Source organism: Geotrypetes seraphini, chromosome 1 (genome assembly GCF_902459505.1).
Source record: "Geotrypetes seraphini chromosome 1, aGeoSer1.1, whole genome shotgun sequence".
In the NCBI taxonomy this organism is placed as follows: domain Eukaryota; kingdom Metazoa; phylum Chordata; class Amphibia; order Gymnophiona; family Dermophiidae; genus Geotrypetes; species Geotrypetes seraphini.
This window is the reverse complement of record NC_047084.1, coordinates 86,488,593-86,513,231: the sequence shown is the minus strand read 5'-3', so window position 1 is coordinate 86,513,231 and position 24,639 is coordinate 86,488,593. Positions and strand designations below refer to the sequence as shown.

General features: G+C 44.0%; 1 protein-coding gene across 1 annotated transcript in view; it reads left to right on the top strand.

The window, feature by feature from the left end:
- LOC117355657 (tetraspanin-36-like) overlaps nucleotides 1-22,566 on the top strand; it is a 45,517-nt gene extending 22,951 nt beyond the window's left edge. The window contains exons 3-7 of the mRNA XM_033934554.1: nucleotides 5,784-5,858; nucleotides 7,869-7,964; nucleotides 10,264-10,416; nucleotides 13,457-13,540; nucleotides 20,152-22,566. Coding sequence (XP_033790445.1) covers nucleotides 5,784-5,858; nucleotides 7,869-7,964; nucleotides 10,264-10,416; nucleotides 13,457-13,540; nucleotides 20,152-20,238 — 495 coding nt within the window. The 3' untranslated portion in view covers nucleotides 20,239-22,566. The remainder of the gene's footprint in view (nucleotides 1-5,783; nucleotides 5,859-7,868; nucleotides 7,965-10,263; nucleotides 10,417-13,456; nucleotides 13,541-20,151) is intronic.
- The last annotated feature ends 2,073 nt before the right edge of the window (nucleotides 22,567-24,639 follow it).

The window sequence follows — 24,639 nt, the reverse complement described above, 5'->3', positions numbered from 1 at the left end:
CATAAGGTGTTGAAATAATAAATCCACCGCTTTTCACGTTGGTAAAGGGTGCAATTCACATCCCCTCTCCGATCCGTGGTAGAAATATGTTGCAGCACACAAAATCGAAATTCATCAAAAGAATGGTTTTTCGCCACACAGTGCCTAATTAGCACATCAAGTTTTTTTCTTATGATGTATGTTAGAGTGATGATGAAAAATTCTGGTTTTAAATTGCCTGGCAGTATGGCCAATGTATGCCAGGTCATAAGGGCACAATAAGACATACACCATCCCTGCAGTCTCACAAGTGGTGTATGCCTGTAGATCAATGCAAAGACATGCAAAGTGGTGCAGAAATCCAAGAGAACAGTATGTGGTAGGGGGTAAGAGACTGACATGCATGAATCAGGGGAGAGACCTTGGGGTGATGGTGTCTGAAGATCTTGACGGCAAAACAATATGACAAAGCGGTGGCTATTGCCTGAAGAATGCTAGGTTGCATAGATAGAGGCATAACCAGCAGAAGAAAGGTGTTGATGTCCCTGTACAAGTCATTGGTGGGGCCCCACTTGGAGTACTCCAGTTTTGGAGTCTGTATCTCTAAAGGGATGTAAAAAGACTTGAGGCAGTTCAGAGCAAAATGGTGACAAAAATGGTACAGGATTTGTGCCATAAGATATATGAGAAGAGACTGGAGGACTTGAATATGTATAAGCTGGAAAAAAGAAGAGAGGAAGGTGATATAATACAGACCTTTAAGTACTTGAAAAGTATTAATATTCAAACAAACCTTTTTAAGAGATGTAAGGGCAGTAGAACTAGAGGAAATAAATGGTGGTTGCAGGGAGGTCAGGAGTAATGTCAGGAAATACTTTTTTACAGAGAGGGTGGTGGATGCATTGAACGCCTTTCTGAGAGAGGTGGTAGAGAATAAAACTGTGAACGAATTAAAAAATGTGTGGGATAGTCACAGGGGTTGCTTAAATAGAAAGAAGATGGAAGCACAACATAGCTGTTGAGGTGTTACATTGGGCAAGAATAGCGAAATCTGAGGCTGATGCTGGACAGACTTCAGTGGTCTGTCTCGCAAATAGTGGCCAAATTCAACATGGGGGAATGGAGGCTGATGCCAGACTTTTATACAGTCTGTGTCCTGCACATGGCGAGAGACAGGTGAAGGTTCAACAACTCCAGTGTGTTGATCATTTTATTGTCGCATAATGTGAGTAGGGGGTCCTGTGCAGCTTAGGAGGGAGGTGAAGGCATCTTGATTGATAAGTTAAATACTGTTAGCTGTATACCATGTATTATCCCCATCATGTTTGGCTGCCTATATTGTTGGCATTGTGGTGACTTCATAACTAGCATTTAAACACAGGCGACCTGGACTTACACAGAGTGGTGGGCGGGGCTCTGGTCATCTTTTTGGGCAGATTGAATGGACCATAATGGACTTTTGTTGCCATTGTTTACTGTGTTACTGTGAGTCCCGCATGGCAAATGTGACGCAGCCCATTCAGTTCCTGTGGGCTGTGTCGCATTTGCTGTGCCAAGACTCTCTACTGTGGCTTTGTAAAAGGGGTCTTTAATGCGAGTTCACTCAACTTCTTGGGTAGAAGCCAGAGCAGTGATTCTACAGAATATGTGTAGGGCAGCGACTTGGTCAATGGTTCATTATGTCATCAGACATGATAAAGTTGATCATGATGTCTGGGCCAGAGGTGACAGTTATTTTGCCAGGACCATCTTAGAGGGAGCCTTGCCTTCCTCCTACACTGAGGGATAAGCTTTGATATATCCCACTAATCTGAACTGGTCGAGCAGGTTGAGAAGGTGAAATTTACTCTCACCTAAAAATTTCCTTTCCTTAAATCTTGCTAAACCAGTCCAGGAGCCATCCTGGAAGACCAAGGGATTCAGGATGCCCTTGGGTTCCATATCTGCCACTAAATTATAAATAGTTTCATGTTCTACAAAGGTTTCCCAGAAAAGGTAGTTGTTTTTTGTCAAATTTTTTTTATTGTTTTGTCCAGCACTGATAGCTTTGGTATACACATACTGAGAGTCCTGGCTGCACTACCTCTTATACTGATGATGTCACTGGAATCTTGAGCTTCTCTGCCTCCATCTGCTAGTAAGGGGATATAACCCACTAGTCTGGATTGGTCTAGCAGGACCCAAAAAAAGGAAATTATAAGGTAAGAATAAATATTACCATTCTGGCTGAGACTGTTCATACAGAATTGAAATGATTTTCTGTTGAATAGTATTAGTTTGTCTTTTATCCATTTTTATGGTATGGTATGGTAGTTTTTCCTGCACACAAGTACCAAGCTGTGAGCAGTATATGAGGGGTTGCTACATAAGTGTGATGGCTTCCATGGCAGGACCTGAGTGGGATGGGTTGCCAGTGCCATCCCCAGCCATCCCAATTTGAACCTACTACTAATTATTTCTAGAGCTCTACCAGACATACGTCTGGGCCTTTTGGTTCCCAGCCCTCTGGCCCATCCATTTTTAGAAGCAGTAGTAATCAAACTAGAATCAGCAAGCAAACGCTCATATAGCCACTTTATCCCTCGCCTGTAGAACCAACTGCCTATTCAGATCAGGTCACTGGACTTGCTAGTGGCTTTTCGGAGAGCAACAAAGACCTTCCTTTTTACCAAAGATACTGAATGAACTGACTCCTTGTAGACTCCTTGTAACTGACCCATTCGAAAGCTCCTATCTGTATTCTCTCATCCCTACATAATTATATACAGTATATGTATTCTCTTGTCCCTATATACTGTCTCCTTATATGCTCCTATATGTGTGTGTGTGTGTATGTATTCTTTCGTCCCTATATACTGTCTCCTTGTATGCTCCTATCTGTATTCTCTCATCCCTATATAGTTATATATATGTATTCTCTCATCCCTATATACTGTCTCTTTATATGCTCCTATCTGTATTCTCTCATCCCTATAGTTATACATATATATTCTCTCATCACTATATACTGTCTCCTTGTATGCTCCTATCTCTATTCTCTCGTCCCTATATAGTTATATATATGTATTCTCTTGTCCCTAAATACTGTCTCCTTATATGCTCCTATCTATATTCTCTCATCCCTATATAGTTATATATATATATAGTTTTATATATATATATATATGTATGTATGTATGTATTCTCTCGTCCCTATATACTGTCTCCTTGTATGCTCCTATCTGTATTCTCTCGTCCCTATAGTTATACATATATATTCTCTCATCACTATATACTGTCTCCTTGTATGCTCCTATCTCTATTCTCTCGTCCCTATATAGTTATATATATATATAGTTTTATATATATATATATATATATATATATATATATATATATATGTATGTATGTATTCTCTCGTCCCTATATACTGTCTCCTTGTATGCTCCTATCTGTATTATCTCATCCCTATATAGTTATATATATATATATATATATATGTATTCTCTCGTCCCTATATACTGTCTCTTTGTATGCTCCTTTCTGGGTGTAACTCTGGACCAATGCCTAACCATGAAAGACCAGGTGGACTCCCTAATCAAAAAGGGTTTTTTCACCCCCTGGAAGCTTAAATCCATTAAATCATATTTTGATAACTCTGCATTCAGAATCCTGGTACAATCCCTCGTACTGAGTCAACTTGACTACTGTAACATCGCCTATTTAGCAATCCCCCAAAAGAATATGAGACACTTACAATTAATGCAAAACACTGCGGTCAGACTTATCTTCGGTCTAAAGAAATTCGATCACGTGATGCCATACTACAAACAGCTACATTGGCTGCCGTGGAAGCTCATGTAAAGTTTAAGTTCGCCTGCCTTTGCTTTAAAGTTTTTTTACGGTCTAGCCCCTTAATACATAACTGACCTCTTCTCCTTCTCAGCCACAAGAGAAGCTCCCACTTGCACTTCGTTTCTCCCCCGGTTAGAGGTTGCAAACTAAAAAAACACCATGAACACCTTCTCTTACATCAAGCAGCTTTATGGGGTAAAGATCTAGAACAACTCCTCTCGCCCACCACTTACGAGGTATTCAGGAAGCGCCTCAAAACTCATCTGTTCCTGAAGTATCTAGACAGCTGACCCATTCCTCACTTTCCCCTCTATAATGGTTCTCTTGCCCTATCCCCCTCTTGTTCTCCCATCCCTTAAGTTCTCTCAACTTGTACTTCACTAATCTTTTGTAAACTGCACAGAACTTAACGGTACTGTGGTATATAAACTGTTATTATTATTATTATTATTATTCTGTATTCTCTCATCCCTATATACTGTCCTATATGTATTCTCTCATCACTATATACTTTTCCTTGTATGCTCCTATCTGTATTCTCTCATCCCTATATAGTTATATATATGTATTCTCTCATCACTATATACTGTCCTATATGTATTCTCTCATCACTGTCTCCTTGTATGCTCCTATCTGTATTCTCTCATCCCTATATAGTTATATATATATATATGTGTGTGTGTGTATTCTCTTGTCCCTATATACTGTCTCTTTGTATGCTCCTATCTGTATTCTCTCATCCCTATATAGTTATATATATATATATATATATATGTATATGTATATATATATATATATATATATATGTATTCTCTCATCCCTATATACTGTCTCCTTGTATGCTCCTATCTGTATTCTCTCACCCCCATATAGTTATATATATATGTATATTCTTTTGTCACTATATACTGTCTCCTTGTATGCTCCTATCTGTATTCTCTCGCCCCCCATATAGTTATATATATGTACTCTCTCATCCCTATATACTGTCTCCTTGTATGCTCCTATCTGTATTCTCTTGCCCCTATATAGTTATATATATGTATTCTCTTGTCACTATATACCAGGTATCCCCAAAGTCCCTCCTTGAGGGCCGAATCCAGTCAGGTTTTCAGGATTTCCCCAATGAATATGTATTGAAAGCAGTGCATGCACATAGATCTCATGCATATTCGTTGGGGGAAATCCTGAAAACCCAACTAGATTCAGCCCTCAAGGAGGGACTTTGGGGACCCCTGCTATATACTGTCTCTTTGTATGCTCCTATCTGTATTCTCTCACCCCTATATCGTTATATGTATATATTCTCTCATCCCTATATACTGTCTCCTCTGTATTCTCTTGCCCCTATATAGTTATGTATATGTATTCTCCCATCCCTATATACTGTCTCCTTGTATGCCTCTACCAGTATTCTCTCGTCTCTATATAGTTATATATATATGTATTCTCTCGTCACTATATAATTTCTCCTTGTATGCCTCTATCGGCATCCTCTCTTCCTTTTATAGTTCTTTTGTCCTCTGTAGTCCCTGTCTTTAGATTCATATCCTCTTACTACACTGTGAATGTCCTTTTGTAACCCGTTCTGAGCTGTTGGGAGGATGGGATAGAAATCTAAATAAATAAATAATCATTGACTTACATTTACTGTTGTGGAAGCATGCTGTGCAATTTATTTTGACAATCAAGGAAAATTGAGAAGATGAATTTTATGTGTGTGTGGTTCATTGTTGTTCCTGTTCTTTTGATAATTTTGAACATTTCATACTATGTTGTACAGCTGTGCAGAGTGGAAATGGGACTTTGACTTAAATGTACATTCGGACTTCCCTTTTTGGCTACACTTTAAACCTTCATTCTTTCCAGCAGTATTGGGAGAAAACAGGCCAATCTCTTTGTAATGAGGACAGACCTTATCGTAGCTCTGCACCTGACTCATTGTCTTTCTTCTTCTTTCCTAAAACCAGTTCCTGTTTGTCATCCTGCTTATTTTTGCTGCGGAAGTGGCCGCTTTCATTTTGGGCCTGGTTTACAGAGGAAAGGTGAGCTGGAGTTAGTCAACTGATACAGATTCTTATGTTGAAATAACCTGGGAAAAACTGGTAAGTGGGAGCAAGTTTCACTAAACTGCCAAGTGTTAAGTTATACAGATACATTATACCCAGCTGGGTGCCTCGGAAATCAGAAGCAAGCCAGGTAATTTCTGTTTGAAAATCTTCATAAAGTTATGAGGATAAAAAAAGATATGCTTGTATATTTGCACCTTTTCCTGTGACGTATAGGGAGAAAGAATTAAACATAGAAACATGATAATAATAATAATAATAATTTTATTCTTGTATACCGCCATATCCAAAAAGTTCTAGGCGGTTCACATTCATTAATTAAGGTCCGCGGTGACACACGGATTTACAAAATTTTAACAAAATTACAGAATTTTAACAAAAATTACAGGCAATGAAGAGGGGGGCGTGGGGAACTCTATAACTGAGATTTAGCAGAGGTAATGGTAAGACAGAAGGTAGGGTTGGTAAGCGATAAGGAGAGTAAGACCAAGTGTGGAGAGGGGGGGAGGAGAGGGAGCAGAAGGAACGGGGGAGATTGGGAAAGGGGAGAAGCCGGGGGCAAGGGGGATTAAAAGCCCTGTTCGCGGAAGAGGTGCGTTTTGCCCATCTGCAGTAACCATTATCTCTTTCTCTCTCTGAGAGATCCTACATGCCTATCCCAGGCCCATTGTACACAGGTAGTTTTTTTCCCCTACATAAACTTGCCCCCCAGGCACACTTGTTTTCTGCACAGATAAAAGAAAGCACATTGTGAAATATACACTTACTTCATCCACAGAGTTGTGGTAGATTTTAACTTGCTGGGCTCTACCCACATAACTCCTAAAGTTATACGGCTAAAGCCTAACACTATTTTAAAAATTACCCTCATACTGCTTCTTTCAAAACTTATTAAAATGATAATTGACCTATGATCTGTGTCTCCTTGGTCCCCCCTCAAGAAAAAAACCTCAAAAATTAATGGCTATTGTATGAACTGCTGCCTGCATAATGTCAATAATTATGGTGGGTAGCAGGGAGGATGACCCCCCCAAGCCAGAGAGGTAAAGGGGTAGCTGAAAATTATGTTATTCTTAGCCAGGTAAAAGGAGAAAATTAGTTCCCGAGTAAACTGGCCTTAGGACAAGATTTAGGGCTCCTTTTATCAAACTGCGCTAGTGGGGTTAGCACGTCAGACATTTCATCACGCGTTAACCCCCGCGGCCGACTAAAAAACTAACGCCTGCTCAATGCAGGTGTTAGTGGCGAGCGCAGCAGGCAGTTTAACGCACGGTATTCCGCGTGTTAAACCCCCCCTACCCCAGCTTGATAAAAGGACTCCTTAGTAAGCTGTTCTCCCATGATCGATATGGGAAACAAAGGCTTAATTCGCTTCCCATATTGGAGTGGAGTAGAGAAGTAGCCTTATGGTGCAGTGCAGTAGCCTGCGAACCAGGGGAATTAGGTTTGATTGCTGTATACAGGCTTTGTGAGAGAATACTAATTCCAAAACAAAAATTACTCTCTACACTTAATAAATCTTTATAATTTTTCAAATGTGGCTCAAAATATCAACGTGATAGAATAGTTGATATCTTCAAGTGGAGTCTCTCCACTTTCAGAGCTCCAATATATAAAAGGAAAAACCTCAGATCCCAGGTTGCTGCCATTGAGAGCGACTAGAGCTTGTGAAGGATTTCTCACTATTGGGTTCCAGACAAATGAAACAAGACACAGCCATTCCAGGGGTGGCAAAACACCTTTTTGGTCGGAGGGACTAACCGAAATAATCTCTGGCCCTATCCTCAAGATGTCTAGTTGATGCTGTGTAGGGCAAAATATTGGTCAGGCTATGGCCTTGGTGACTCCATTCCACTACCTCTGCATCCTATGGCAGGTTGTTGGTTTTTTTTGAAAGGTCTTTGAAACAACTGTGTCCTTTTCATATTGTGATAGTGATGTATTTTACAAACTTCTGAATAAATGTGTCAGTTGTTTTACTTTTAGATCAAACCTAATGTTGAAAAGAGTGTGACGGAAGGCATCCACAATTATGATGGAAAAAATTCAGACAGCAGGGCAGTGGATTTCTTGCAAGAACAGGTAAGACTGTTTTTTTTTTTTAATATTCTGCTATTTACATACCTTAAAAGTGCTGAACAGACACCGTACATGTTTAAAAGTTCCAGAAGTAATTGAGTAATTATACTACAGAATACTTGGAGAATAGTCTGCCCAGGGCCAGTGTTGGACATGCTGGGGCCCAGGGCAGAAATTAAGGAGGGGGTCCCCCCAATTCCTCTCCTCCCTGCCCCCTCCCCTGATTTCCCTATCTACCAAATGCCTTCCCATCCAGCAGTTCTCTCTCCTTCCTTCCCTTCCCACCTCACCTCTGGTCCACTAAATGCCCTATCATCCAGCATTCCTCCCTTCATTTTTTAAATCAGAAGCTCTGTGGGCTGGAATTTTCTTCCCTTCTTCCCACCCAGTTCCAAAGCCCCCCTCCCCTATAAAAATGCAAGGAGGTCACCATCACAGCAGTGATTCTCTAAAATTGCAGACTGCAGCAAAGGAATTATGCTGAGGAGGCCATGGGCAGAGTGGAAGTTCTAGGTTATGGGACTAGATTCAATAAATGGTATTCAAATTGGGCACCAAAAAAAGACATGCCAAGCGCTGTTCTATAAAGTGCACTGTGATCTGCGCCCAGCTTTGTGCATGAGGATTTATACCAACTGAAACCTGGTGTAAATCCTGTGTAAATTAGGCACGAATCCCGTGAATTCTATAGTATTGCACGTATCTTTAGTGACATGGCCGGCTTACAAAAACAAGTTTAATATTTCTACCAGATGCACGCAGCACTGCACATAACCTATGGACCAGGAGAGACTCTGGGTTAGGGCGCTGGTGCTAAAGGGCACCAAATGACTGGGAGGGAGACATCCCCAGCCCATAAGTTAAGCGGCTTGAACATTCCTTCCTCTTTCTCCCTTTTCTGATGGCAGGGTGCGGCTTCGTAGGCCGGCTGCTGCGAAGGAGGATGGCGACTATCAGCGTCAGAGAAGGGAAGTACAGCACTTGCCTCTTCCTTCCTCTGTTGGCTCTCCTTCCTCACAGCAGCTGACCTGTGAAGCTGCCCCCTGCTGGGACCAGGCAGTAATGTCGGAGGAGGGAGGAGATTACTGGCTGGGGGCAGGGTATAGACCAGGGCGGGGCATGGGCCAGGGTGCTATAATCTCTTGAGCTGACCCTATTTAGTAAACATGCCTGGCCCACCCATGTCCCCTTTTCAGTTATGCGCTAAAAGATTTGCACATGCATCGTCATAAATAGCATAGCAAGATGCACTCGCAAATCCAAACTTTTGCCAGTAATATATTGCTAGTGCCCGGTTATTGGCAATATTCGGCTTGCTACTGAATTAAATTGTGCACTTGCCCAAATCTGCGAGCACAACTATGGGGGTGCTATATACAGAATCCAGAAGCAGGTGTGTTTTTTTTTGGGGGGGGGGTTTACTTGCCAATATTTCAGGACTTCAGAAATAAATGAATAAATAAATGAGTGTGAATATCACCACCGATGTGTTGAAACACAAACTTATGATTAGTGAAAGATGTGCTCAGTGCCAAATATCTCTCCAAAACGGAGGAAAGGAATATTAGGAACCATCATCGCAGTTCGAATGTTCCCCATCAGCAAAAATTTTAAAATACAGTCACTTATCTGAAAAATCTGGTGATGATGCAATGCATATCCATATCACTCATCCTGGTCATATTCCCAAAACCTTGCTCCATGTTCTCCAAAATCAAACCTTAGGGCTCCTTTCACGAAGCCGCATTACTGGCTTTAGCGCGTGCGACTTTTAATCACGCGCTAGCCGAAAAAGTACCGCCTGTTCAAGAGGAGGCGGTAGCGGCTAGCGCGGCCGGTGGTTTAGCACGCACTATTACGCGCATTAAACCGCTAACACGCCTTCGTAAAAGTAGCCCTTAGTGACCAGTAATTAAAACTGTTTTCCATTCCTACATCTTTGGGGAACATTCGAAGTGCGATGATGGTTCTTAATATTCTTTGCCTCCATTTTGGAGAAATATTTGGCACTGAGCACTTCTTTCACTAATCATAAGTTTCGGTTTTCAACACTTATTTATTTATTCGTTTATGTTTGAAGCCTTGAAATATTGGCAAGTGTTAACTTTTACAGGGCTAATAAATTAAATTATTCTGCTCCCTTATTTTGAACATTGTGGGGGGTTTTAAACAATTTTAATTTTAAAAATGTGATTGTACAAGCGCTTCTATTTTTATCAAATAAAATTTCAAGCTTTTCAGCCTGAAATGTCTTTTTATTTTTTTTTTCATTTGAACACCTGCATTGCATTTTCTTTTACAGTTGCAGTGTTGTGGTGTGAACAACTACAGTGACTGGGAAAGCACCTTATGGTTCAATTCCACCGGCAACCAGACTGTGCCTCAGAGCTGCTGCAGACAAGACCAGAGGAACTGTACTGGCCTCCTGGATGAGCCACAGAAGCTCTATACGCAAGTAATTGGCTGACATAGAGTTAATGTGTGAACGCTTCAGTGCCTCCTAAATAGGAATCTATGCAGCTCCCATTACTGTGGTAAACCAGGAGGCTGAAGCTCAAAGCCAGATTCTAAAGCACATAATGCAAAACCCCACAGTGCAACAAAGCGCAGAAAAATAGCTAAGCGATGCGTGTCATTTTCTTTGAGTAAATGATGTGCGCACTTGATTTGCGCTGACAAACTGAAATCAAGTGGAGAAACGTGCCTGGCACGTACCCACAAGGATTTTGCGGCAAGCTTGGCTCTTGTGCGCCTGTCTAGACAAGACTAAAACATAGAAACATGATGGCAGAACAGGCGCCGATATATAGTATGCTTTCACTTTCGGTCCAGAGGAGGGCGACGAAAATGATAGGAGGCTTGCACCAGAAGACATATGAGGAGAGACTGGAAGCCCTGAATATGTATACCCTAGAGGAAAGGAGAGACAGGGGAGATATGATTCAGACGTTCAAATACTTAAAGGGTATTAACGTAGAACAAAATCTTTTCCAGAGAAAGGAAAATGGTAAAACCAGAGGACATAATTTGAGGTTGAGGGGTGGTAGATTCAGGGGCAATGTTAGGAAATTCTACTTTACGGAGAGGGTGGTGGATGCCTGGAATGCGCTCCCGGGAGAGGTGGTGGAGAGTAAAACTGTGACTGAGTTCAAAGAAGCGTGGGATGAACACAGAAGATTTAGAATCAGAAAATAATATTAAAGATTGAACTAGGCCAGTTACTGGGCAGACTTGTACGGTCTGTGTCTGTGTATGGCCGTTTGGAGGAGGATGGGCAGGGGAGGGCTTCAATGGCTGGGAGGGTGTAGATGGGCTGGAGTAAGTCTTAACAGAGATTTCGGCAGTTGGAACCCAAGCACAGTACCGGGTAAAGCTTTGGATTCTCGCCCAGAAATAGCTAAGAAGAAAAAAAAAAAAAAAAATTTTTAAATTGAATCAGGTTGGGCAGACTGGATGGACCATTCGGGTCTTTATCTGCCGTCATCTACTATGTTACTATGTTACTATGTTTGTGCTTGCAGTCGCACTACACACGTTTGTTTCTCACTATCGGTGCTTAAAGTTGCACCCGTTTCCTTCCGCTTACGAATGAAGATAAAGCCCGCAGTTTAATGTGAGACATTGACAAGAAATCTCCTGAAAGCCTGGCAGTAAATTTCTCGCTTTATGGGCCGTCATCCTTCTGTGCATCGCAGTGCTTTCTTTTGTGCATTGCAAAGGAATACTTAGGAGGAAATTCTAAAAATTGGTGCCTGAACTTAGGTTCCAGTAGGCGCCCTACCAATGCCTAAGTTAATTGAAGAACACTGTTAGAGATAGCAAGATTGGCACACTTACTGCCGTCTGAATAAATGGTGCCAGAATTGCATCAATGTAGGTGCTTTAGGCTGCCGAACACCAAAGTAGGCACGGTCAGTGCTGGAAGTGGCGTTAGGCAGCCTAAAGTGCCTATGTAGGCGTGGTTCACGCAAATATAAGACGCCAGGAATGTCAGCCCAGAAAACCCTGGCCTACATTTCTGGCACCTATTTTTTGCCGGGGGGATCTCGACAAAAGTCCACGGCCTGCCGTCGGTTGATTGCGGCAGACGTTTAAATACTTTGAACAGTATTAATCTACAAACAAATCTTTTCCAGAGACAGAGAAGCGGTAAAGCTAGAGGACTTAATATGAGGTTGCAGGTGGTAGATTTAGGAATATTTTTTCATGGAGAGGGTGAGGGATACCAGGAATGTCCTCCCTGTACAGGCAAAAAAAGTGATGGAGTTCAAAGATGCGTGGGAGAGATATAAATCTAAAACTAATAAATAAAGGGTCTATAAATAGAAAAAGGATAGTATCAACATACAACTCAACAGATCAAAAAATGTAACTTCATTTATGATGTGCAGAAGATGTTTTATGGTATACAAATATTATGCTACATAGAAACATGACGGCAGATAAAGGCCAAATGGCCCATCCAGTCTGCCCATTCGCAGTAACCATTATCTCTTTCTCTCTCCGAGAGATCCCAGGTGCCTATCCTAGACTTTCTTGAATTCAGACACAATCTCTGTCTCCACCACCTCTACCAGGAGTCTGTTCCATACATCTACCACCCTTTCTGTAAAAAACTATTTCCTCAGATTACTCCGGAGCCTATCACCTCTTAACTTCATCCTATGCCCTCTCATTGCAGAGTTTCCTTTCAAAGGAAATAGACTCGACTCATGCGCATTTATATTATGTAGGTATTTAAACATCTCTATCATATCTCCCCTCTCCCACCTTTCCTCCAAAGTATCCAGATTGAGATCTTTAAGTCTGTCCCTATACGCCTTATCACGAAGACCACATACCATTTTAGTAGCCTTTCTCTGGACCGACTCCATCCTTTTTATATCTTTTTGAAGGTGCGGCCTCCAGAATTGTACACAATTCTAAATGAAGTCTCACCAGAGTCTTATACACAGGCATCAATACCTCCTTTTTCCTACCGGACATACATCTCCCTATGCAACCTAGCATCCTTCTAGCTAGGTTGCATAGAGAGAGGTATGGCAAGGCAGTTCAGGATGAGCTGGAGTTAGTTTTGACAGCAGCTCTGGCAGTGGGGCAGTGCTGGATGGATTTCTATGGTGTATATGGGCAAGATGGATAAAGAGCAAATATGTATATTTTATACCACATTCAAGTCAAATTGTCTGAGTACAGGTCTTGCCTCTCTCGGGAGCAGGGGAAGACATCTTACAGTGGAACTTAACAATCCAGTAATTAATTATTTTAACATTGCCTTGATAAAATGAATGTGACTATTGGGCAGACTGAATGGACCATGCAGGTCTTTATCTGATGTCATTTACTATGTTACAATGTAAAACCCCATCTTTGAGGGGGAGAAGAATGTTGCACAGTGATGTGAACACGGATCATGGAAGTTAGATTGTATGATGAACACATTATAATGTCCTCAAGTAGCGCTGAATGCACATTTTCTTCTGCCTTTACCGTAGGGCTGTGAACAGAAACTGGAGACTTTGTTGGAGCAAGTTCTGACCTATGCCTCTCTCGTCATCCTTGGATTTGCCATCGTCAAGGTATGTACAAATGTTCTTAGCTGTTTCCTGCTGCCTGCAAAGCACGCGGTTTCCTAATGTACCCTGTTCATTTAGGGGTACCGTATTTTCTCGCATATAACGCGCGCGTTATACGTGGTTTTTACGTACCGCGCATACCCTTGCACGTTATACGCGTGAGCGCCTTGTACAAAAATTTTTTTACATAGTTCCCCCCCCGACGTCCGATTCACCCCCCCGCAGGACCGCTTGCACCCCCACCCCGAAGGACCGCTCGCACGCACCCGCACCCCCACCCCGAAGGACCGCTCGCATGCACTCCCACCCGCACCCCCACCCTGAAGGACCGCTCGCACCCCCACAGCCTCCTGACCCCCCCCCCAATCATGTAGAAGCTCCTACCGGTGTCCTGCTGCTTCCTCTTGGTGGTCCCGACACCCGACACGATTGGGGCAAGAGGGAGCTCAAGTCCTCTTGCCCCAGCCAACCGCGGCACCCCCGACACGATCGGGGCAAGAGAGAACTCAAGCCCTCTTGCCCCAGCCAACCGCGGCACCCCCGACACGATCGGGGCAAGAGGGAGCTCAAGCCCTCTTGCCCCCCCGACTCCCCGACACGATCGTGGCAAAAGGGAGCCCAAGCCCTCTTGCCCCGCCGACTCCCCAACTCCCCGACAATATCAGCCAGGAGGGAGCCCAAGTCCTCCTGGCCCTGGTGACCCCCCCCTAGTTGTTCGGGCCAGGAGGGAGCCCAAACCCTCCTGGCCACGGCGACCCCCTACCCCCACCCCGCACTACATTACGGGCAGGAGGGATCCCAGGCCCTCCTGCCCTCGATGCAAACCCCCCTCCCCCCAATGACCTCCCCCCCCAAGAACCTCCGACCGCACCCCCCAGCCGACCCGCGACCCCCCTGGCCGACCCCCACGACACCCCCCCCCCCCTTCCCCGTACCTTTGTGTAGTTGGCCGGACAGACGGGAGTCAAACTCGCCTGTCCGGCAGGCAGCCAACGATGGAATGAGGCTGGATTGGCCCATCCGTCCCAAAGCTCTGCCTACTGGTGGGGCCTAAGGCGCCTGGGCCAATCAGAATAGGCCCGGGAGCCTTAGGTCCCACCTGGGGGCGGGGCCTGAGGCACATGGGCCCAACCCGACCATGTGCCCAAGAGGGACCTAAGGCTCCCGGGCCTATTCTGATTGGCCCAGGCGCCTTAGGCCCCACCAGTAGGCGGAGCTTTGGGACAGATGGGCCAATCCGGCCTCATTCTGTCGTTGGCTGCCTGCCGGACAGGCGGGTTTGGCTCCCGTCTGTCCGGCCAACTACACAAAGATACAGGGAAGGGGGGGTGGGGGTGTCGTGGGGGTCGGCCAGGGGGGTCGCGGGTCGGTTGGGGGGGTGGTTGGAGGTTCTTGGGGGGGGCGGTCGTTGGGGGGGAGGGGGGTTTGCGTCGAGGGCAGGAGGGCCTGGGATCCCTCCTGCCCGTAATGTAGTGCGGGGTGGGGGTAGGGGGTCGTCGTGGCCAGTAGGCTTTGGGCTCCCTCCTGGCCCGAACAACTAGCGGGGAGGGTCGCCAGGGCCAGGAGAACTTGGGCTCCCTCCTGGCCCGATATTGTCGGGGAGTTGGGGAGTCGGCGGGGCAAGAGGGCTTGGGCTCCCTTTTGCCCCGATCGTGTCGGGGGTGCCGCGGTTGGCTGGGGCAAGAGGGCTTGAGCTCCCTCTTGCCCCGATTGTGTCGGGGAGTCGGGACCGCCAAGAGGAAGCAGCAGGACATCGGTAGGAGCTTCTACATGATGGGGAGGGGGTCGGGAGGCTGTGGGGGTGCGAGCGGTCCTTCAGGGTGGGGGTGCGGGTGCGGTTGGGAGTGCGTGCGAGCGGTCCTTCGGGGTGGGGGGTGGGGGTGCGTGCGAGCGGTCTTTCGGGGTGGGGGTGCGAGCGGTCCTGCGGGGGGGGTGAATCGGACGTCGGGGGGGCATCAGGCTTTCAGGGTGGGGACAGGACTTCAAGGGGGAGAGGAGAGTCGGGGCGGGCGAAAGGAGAGTCGGGCAGCATGCGCGGTATACGGGTGTGCGCGGTATATAAAAATTTCTGTACATAAATTTGTGTTTTTCGCGTGCTATACCCGTGTGTGCGTTTTACACGGGTGCGCGTTATCTACATGAAAATACGGTAATTTTGAAAGGCATTTCTGCATATATTAATAATGGGGGTAAATATTCAGCCAGTATTTTGATGGCCACTGCCAGCATTAGGTCTGGAAATTCATTGCTGGGTCGTCCAATATCCGGAATCAAATTTTCGAGTTTTTGAAGCCAGTTAGGTGCAGTCTTCAGCACTTAACCGACTGCGGTGCGCCACATAAAGATAGGACTAACTTTTTTGTGGTCCTGTTGAATGTAGTTAACCTAACTGAATTTCGGCACCTGACTGGCCCAAGTGCAGACACTGCCCTCGGAACACCTCCAAAAGAGCTGGTTTCGCTTTAGTCACTAACAAGACACTTTTCAGCAGCACTAACCAGTTAAATGCTGCTGAAAATAAGCAGCTAGCCCCAAACTGTGCAATACTATACATGTAGTGCAATACTGTAGCCAGTTTTGGATGATTAAATCGCTTTGCATATCGACTGCAATGTTTTATGCACACAAATGGCCTCTTCTAAAATAGTTTGGAGTACATGTGCCTTAAAGTTAGAAAAGGACAAGGTTTGGGACTTTTGTGCAAATTTTATAATATGCATATGTAATGTAAGTGCATAAAATGGTGAATTTGCACTTGCCTCAGAGTAGGTGTAATTGTCTATGTGAGTGTGATGTTTTCCATGAGGTGGTTTATAAAACCAATCCTAAATTCCTGAAAGCTACACTTGCTATTCCAAAAAATAAAACTGGGCATAAAGACAACAACTATGAATTGAAAAGGGAGGCTATTTGAATCATCACTAGGTGATACTGTAAAATAATCTATTAACTTTACACTGTGGGCAATCTTTCTAAACAACTAAAAGGTACAGAGAAGAGCTATGAAAATGATAAAAGGGATGTGACAACTTCCCTATGAGGAAAGGCTAAAGCAGCTAAGGCTTTTCAGCTTAGAGAAGAGACGGCTCAGGAGTGATGATAGAGGTCTATAAAATATTTCTTCGCACAACATGTAATTAAACTTTGGAATTCGTTGCCGGAGAACGTGGTGAAATCAGTTAGCTAAGCAGGGTTTAAAAAAGGTTTGGATAATTTCCTAAAAGAGACATCCATAGGCCATTATTGAGATGGATTGGGGAAATACACTGCTTATTCCTAGGATAAGCAGCAAAAAAAATCTGCTTTATTACTTGGGATATAGCTAGGTACTTGGGACATGAGTTGACCACTGTTGGAAACAGGATGCTGGACTTGATGGACCTTTGGTCTGTCCCATTATGGAAATTCTTACGTTCATCTCATAAATATTCTCAAATAATTTGGGGGAGTTATTTAGTTGGATTTTCTAATTGTTCATTATCTAAAATGTTTTCTTGCCCAGAGCATATGGGCCAGATTTCAGATGGTAGATCAAGTCCATGATAGAGAATGACACGGTGATTGTTACCTGCGAGTAGCCGCGGGTAACCCGCCGAAACGGGGAAAGAAAAAATAGTGGTCGCTGCGGGGTGGGGACAAGGCCATTCACCGCCCCGTGGAGCAGTGAATAGACTTGTCTCCGCAGTGAGGCAATGAAGAATCGTGCAGTCCAGCAGCCCCTACCCGCCCGATCATAGCGTTCCGCCATCTCCCTCCCTCCACCTCACCTTAGATGCAGAATTTGCTGGCTTTCTTTTTCACCCAGCCGCACGCTTTCAAAGAGCCGCGCACGCACGGCTGCTCAAGTTATTCAATCTTCTCCTCTGCTGCAACTTCCTGTTTCCGGTTGCATCAGAGGAGAAGATTGAACAACAGAGCAGCAGCGCATGTGGCTGGGCAAAAAAGAAGCCGGCAAACTCGGCATCTAAAGTGAGGTGGAGGAAGGGAGTTGACTGAACCCTGCAATCGGGCGGGAGGGGGCTGCTGGACCGCGCAATCGCGGGAGGGAGTGGGAGTGAAGGAGGGAGTGGGAGGGAAAGAGATTCTGGGCCAAGGGGATGAAGAGGGAGAAAAAGAAGGCCACAGCAGGAAAGAAAGGGGATGTCAGGCAGTTGAGCCAGATGCTGGAAGCAGGAGAGGGGGAGAGAAAGAGGGAAAGAAGCTAGATGGGGGTTGCAGAGAAGAGACACATTGGTGTGGAAGAGGAAGACAGGGGAAATCTGGACACAGGAAGGTAACAGAAACAGCGGGGAAATTAGGGCATAGGGACAGAGACATAAAGGGGACATACATGCCATGGGGATGGTATAAGGACACGGGGGGGGGGGGCAATGCCAGATACATAGGGGAGATATTAGAAATGGGGAAAATAGGAATACAGAAGTGAGATTGTTTGGGGTCCGAGCTCGCAGGCTCCAGCGGCTTGCACAAATTACATTGTAACATGCCATGAAAGTAAGAGGGAGGGAGGTAGATAGATAGGCTGCACGAGAGGAGCTGAAGGGTGGTAGAAAGGAACAGATGGTGAAGGAGGTAGTGGAATGGAATAGAACAGGCATTGAAGGAGGGTGGAGAGGAACAGACCCTGAAGGGAAATGTGGAAGACAGAGTGGGGAGAAGACACTGGAAGGGAAGACAGATGCCAGACTATGGGGGAGCGGAGGGAAGAAGATGGGTGCCAGACCAATTGGGGAGGGGGGTGAAGGGAGAGGCACAGTAACAGAGCAAATGGAAGACGCAGAGAGAAGACACACAGTGGATGGAAGGAATTGAATGAGAAGATGAGGAAAGCAGAAACCAGACAACAAAGGTAGAAAAAAAATTTCTATTTATTTTCTTTTTCTTTTTCTTTTTGCTTTAGGATAAAGTAGTATATTAGTTGTGTTGATAAAAATTTATAAACAAAGCCCTGCCAGCTGAACATCTCTTTCTCTAGTTCAGCAGCCAGAACTTTGATTTATAAGGAAGGAATAAGCTAAATATTGCAGTACTGAGGCTTATATGGATGCTGCAGGGACGGTGACAGGGTGGTGAATGGGATGGCAGTGAGGTTGCGGGGCGGTGAAAGGGATGGCGGTGACGGGGCGGTGAAGGGAATGGCGGTGACGGGGGTGGTGAAGGGGACGGTGGGCCAGGGACAGGGCAGTGACGGGGACAGATTTTTTCCCCCTGTCATTCTCTAGTCCATGATCTTGACCCTTACCCTTTACAAAAGGAGAGTAAAAGTGCTATAAAAGCCTGTAGGTTAGCTTTTCCATTGTTTTGACATAGCACATTTTGTTTACATGGATATAATTTCCTGCAACTTAAGGAAGGGAAAAATTCCCAGAAAAAAAAATCAGCAAATAAAAAGTATTGTGGAACCTTTTTTTCCAGGTAAAATTCAGTATGAATCCCCCCCCCCCCATGTTTTTTTCTGTTTATAGTTTGGAAGATTTTTTATGGCAGTTATTTTATTTGGTACACTGCAGGAAATAAGTGGTTGGGTTAAGGATTGATTATAGGATTTAAACTATAAAATAAATAAATTGATATGCAGAATTTTATATAAAATAAATCTTTAAAAAAAACTAGAAAGTGCAACCCTGTTCCCCATTGAACTCATACAGCAAAATTGCCAACTTTGGGGTCCTTTTACTAAGCTTCAGCAAAAACTGGCATTATTGCACGTTTATAAAGGTTTTTCTTGCATGCTATGGCCATTTTTAACCACTACTACTGCTACTACTATTATTAACTATTTCTATAGAGCTACCAGACGAATGCAGTGCTGTATAGAGTCACAAAGAAGACAGTCCCTGCTTGAAAGAGCTGACAATCTAAACAGACACGACAAATAAACAGGATGTCAAGGATACAGTTAAGGGGAACGGTTAATCAGTGGGCTGGGTTGGAGGGCAGAGGGGAGTACAGGACAATCAATCCATTGTGACATCACTGATGAGGTTGTCTCTTATTAGTGGAATGAGGCATTATGGCATCACAATCCTCACTCTGCTTCCCAAAGATTGAAACTTTTCACACTACTTCTATGAATTATTTCTATAGCACTACCAGACACACGCAGCGCTGTACGGAGTCACAAAGAAGACAGTCCCTGCTTGAAAGAGCTTACAATCTAAACAGACATGACAGATAAACAGGATGTCAAGGATACAGTTAAGGGGAACGGTTAATCAGTGGGCTGGATTGGAGGGCAGAGGAGTAAGGTTAAGGATTGAAGGCTATATCAAAAAGGTGGGTTTTCAGTTTGCTTTTAAACAAGTTAAGGGAAGGGGCTTGGCGGACAAACTCGGGTAATTTATTCCAGGCTTAGGGGGCAGCTAGATGAAAGGAACAAAGTCTGGAATTGGCAGTGGAGGAGAAGGTTAACGCTAAGAGTGACTTATCTGAGGAATGGAGTTCTCTGGGAGGCGTATAAGGAGAGAGAAGAGAGGAGAGATATTGAGGAGCAACACACTTGTAGGTCAGCAATAGGAGCTTGAACTGTATGCAAAGGCGGATAGGGAGCCAGGTTGGTAGAAGATGAATCATGAGCTGCTTTTTACTCTCTCTCTTTCTTACTTCATTTATAGTTTTTTGGAATGCTGAGTGTCTGCGTGATAATGTGTAGGAAGAAAGAAACCAGCTACCAGCCCCTCTACTCTGGAACCTTTGCCTGAAGAAAATGGAATCTGGAAAATAAATCCTCTTTTTGGAATCTAAAGTGGGCTCACAGCAGCACTTCCAAATGGTTCCTCTGCTACTATTCTGTACTATATTAAGGTCCTCTGTAATCAATTTGCCGTGCGACACGCACTACTGCGGCTTGATAATAGAGGCCCTAAATTACGGTGAACAAAAAAGCATTTTTCCTGTCCCTGCTCTCCCCACTGAAGGCTCCTTTTACAAAAACCGCGGTAGCGATTCCTGTGTGGCAAATGCATCACAGCCCATCCAATTCCTGTCGGTTATGTCACATTTGCCATGCCAGGACTCGCTACCGTGGTTAAGAGGAGAATGTGGCATAGTGGTTAAAGCTATAACTTCAGCACCCTGAGGTTGTGGGTTCAAATCCTGTGCTGTTCCCTGTGACCCTGGGCAAGCCACTTAATCCTCCACTGCTCCAGATATATTAGATAGATTGTGAGCCCACTGGGACAGATAGGGAAAATGCTTGAAGTACCTGTATGCAAACTGATTTGAGTGTGGTAGTATAACTACAAACAGACAGTATACAAATTGCATTTCCTTGTAAAAGGGACTCTGAATGTGTTACCAAAGGGAGCCTGATGAAATGAGTAGTTTCTGGGGTGGCAATTCAGACGGAGCAAGTGACTTTCGGGGTGGAATAAGTCAAATCTGCCAGTAGAAAGGAGACCTACCGAATATAATTCAAAATTTGTAGTGCACAAAATTTAGTTTTTTAGGGCTCCTTTTATCAGGCTGCGCTAGAGGTTTTTAGTGCGAGCTGACGCGATAAATGCTCTGACACTCATAGAATTACTCTACTCACAGAATTCCTATGAACGTCATAGAACTTTCCTCACCTGCCCACGCTAAAAACCTCTAGCGTAGCTTGATAAAAAAAATGGGGGGAGGGGGGTTTTAATTTTTTGTAAATAATAGAACTAAATACCTATTTACATATTCTTTTTTAAATCAGTTATTAAAAATATTAGAATGGAGGGGCTTGTAATATAAGTTTTTTTTTTCTAATAATTACAATTTTGTAAAAAAAAAAAAAAAGGAATGATTTTTAAAAACTTAACACCCATTTTTATATATTCTGGTTTCTGGCTGGTGGTGGTTCTTCTGTGAATATGATTATCTATTGTGTTATTTTCCTGTTCCCTGAATGTGTTAGAAAACTGCTTAAGACGCATCTCTTCTCCTTGAATTGATCTTCTTGGAAATGCCTAAGACATGTCTGCTCTTAACCAACCTGTTACTTACTACTTAATTGTCATTACTATTGTTGTAAACCGCATTGAATTCTTGTCGAAACTTGTTGGATATAAGAAATTGTATGGTATGGTAAGGTTTGCATTTTTCGGTAATCAGTCTTCTGCTCCCTCATTTTTACTTAGACTTTACTTCCGCTGTTATCTCAGTCATTGCAGTGACCCTTTATCAGCCAAGGGTGACACACCGATCCCTTCATAAACTAGCGTACACCTGGCAAGCTTAACTTGCAGGTGGTGTTCTCAATTAAAGACTAGAATTCCCTACCTTCAGAAGGTTGTATGAGGTCTGTTCAGAAAGTTCCAGGACAGTTTGAATTGCACCCCAACGGAACGTTCTTTTCGGAAGCACTAGGCGGCGTTGAGTAGCTTGAAACCTCACCAGAAACCTCCTTTTTTTCTCTATTTGATGATAATCTGTTTTCGTCTCCAAGCTACAGCAGTTTTTGAGAAAGTGTGTTTTCGTGATCGGATATTTTTCATCATGTGCGACCTCCAATGAGCAGCGCTACAGCGTGAAGTTCTGTTTTAAATCGGGTAAGACCGCTACAGAAACTTATAAAATGTTGAAAGTGGCTTATGGGGAACATGTCATGAGATGTGGAAGGTGTTTTGAATTCACGAATTTTGTGCAAAAAGGCAATGACAGTTCTTCCCCAGTCACCTTACTCTCTTGAATTGGCCCCTGCTGACTTCTTGTTTCCTAAACTTAAATCCATGCTGAAGACATAAAGCAAAATTTGATGCAGCAACTTATGGCGATTCCTGAAGATGAGTTTAAGGACTGTTTCCAGAAGTGGAAATGACATTGGCAAAAGTGTATAAGTAGGGAAGGGGAGTACTTTGAAGGGGATCCAATGGATTAAGTTGAAAGATTTTTAAATAAATTTTTATAAAATCAGTGCTAGAACTTTTTGAACAGACCTCATAAGCATTGTTCTTCTAGCCATAGGAACAAAGACTGAAGTTACAGACCAAACCCTTTGTGCTTCATAATGGTGCACAGTGCTGCTATTTGGAGTCATAAATTATTTTTATTGTCCTGGAGATGGACTCCTTTCTTTTTTTTCTTCAAGAAAGTTGACCTCTTATGATAGATTCTGCTAGTTATAATGCCAGAACAGCAGCTGTAGACTGACATTTATAGACTTAACTGTAAATATTTACACCAATCCAGTTTTATTGAAATTTAATTTAGAGGCTATTTGATCCTCTGCAGAGTCTCCTCCAACCCTCTGAAATTTTATGGAGAAGATACTGTTCTACTAAAAATCTGAAACTCCCTAACTTTAGACCAGTGGTTCCCAAACCTGTCCTGGGGGACCCCCAGCCAGTCAGGTTTTCAAGATATCCCTAATGAATATGCATGAGAGAGATTTGCATATAATGGAAGTGACAGGTATGCAAATCTCTCTCATGCATATTCATTAGGGATATCTTGAAAACCTGACTGGCTGGGGGTCCCCCAGGACAGGTTTGGGAACCACTGCTTTAGACCATTGTTCCTGAAGAAAGTCCCTAGTCTGGTTTTCAGGCTTTCCACACCGACTATACATCAAAGAGTGCATGCAGATCTGACTTCATACATACCAGGTAGTTCATTGTGGATAGCCTGACAATTACACTGGTAGGACGGGTTCTGAGGACAGGGTTGAGAATCACAGCTTTCAGCCACTCAGATGCACAGTAAAAGAGCTGTAGTTATGCAGTGTATATCGGCCACATGGGCTTGAGGAAAGCCACCACCTATCTGTGATAATAAACAATAGTATTTCTTGGGATCCTGCCAGGCTCTTGTGACCTAGATTGGCCACTGTTAGGGACAGGATGTTGTCTGAGCATCAGCTCATTTTGTATCAGGGTCATGTATCCCAATTTAATATATGTACTGGATCAGAAATTTACATTGTTCCCCAGATTCTGTATAGGTTGTGCAAATTTGGGCATGGATCTCAGATTTGCACCTAATAAGTTAAGCACTAACAATCAATATTGACACTGACAAGTACTTAATTGGCAAGGATTAGCAGTTACCTGCTTGCTTACACTGCTTGCCCTGGATCAGTAGCATGGAATGTTGCTACTTTGGGTTTTTGCCAGGTACTAATGACCTGGATTAGCCACTGTGAAAACGGGCTACTGGACTCGATGGACCATTGGTCTGACCCAGTACAGCTATTCTTATGTTCTGCCCCAAGCCTTACCTGCACACCTACATTTCACAGTGTGTAACTCAGAAAGGGATGTGGTCATGGGAAGAGCATGGATGGGTCAGGGGTAAGGTTATCAGATTTGTTTGTGCAAAAGAGAGGATGTGGCTCCTCCCAGTTCCATCCTCAGTTTCTTGCCCCCGCACAAACCTCCTCTCTTCTTCTCTGAGTCTGAGCCACGTCTGGAGGGCCTGCAAGCATGCATGGATACAACACGATGCCCCACGCTTGCGTGCGATGTCATTGCGTTACATCTGCACCTGCTAAATGGCTCTCCAGAGGTGGCCCTGAGCTCGGGGTCTTCCAAAATCCGGACAAACCGGTTTTGGAAATCTGTTCGGACACCCGGTCAGACCTCTAAAAAGAGGACATGTCCAGGTTTTCCTGGACATCTGGCAACCCTAGTTGGGGACATTTGCAGAAATTTGGCACAGTGTTATAGAATACCTGCATTTTCATGCCTGCCGTTAGTTGGGCGTGAACCTGCATTTGGCAGACCTAAATGTTCACGCCCAAAGGAAGATGTGAGAAGCACCTTTTACAGCTCATAAGGATGCCTAACTTCAGGCATCATTTACTAAACCTGGCTCTTTTTCTCTAAACAAAACAAAAGAAATATTTTGAGCTAGTTTTTTCCCAATTCTCTCCTGAAGCCAAACCTACCCAGACTGGTTTTCAGAATATCCATAATGAGTAGATTTGTGCACTTAGGAGCCAGCTCTATGGGTGCTTGAGCACCCTAAATATTGCACAAACTCCTTGACTCTGTCCAAGGTGAAGTAATTTTTGTTGGGCTTAGCACCCCCTATTATTTTGAAAAGTTGGCTCCCATGTGTGCATACACCGAAGATGCACTGTGTGCAGATTTATCTCATGCATATTCATTATACCAAAAGTGCTGTAATCTCAG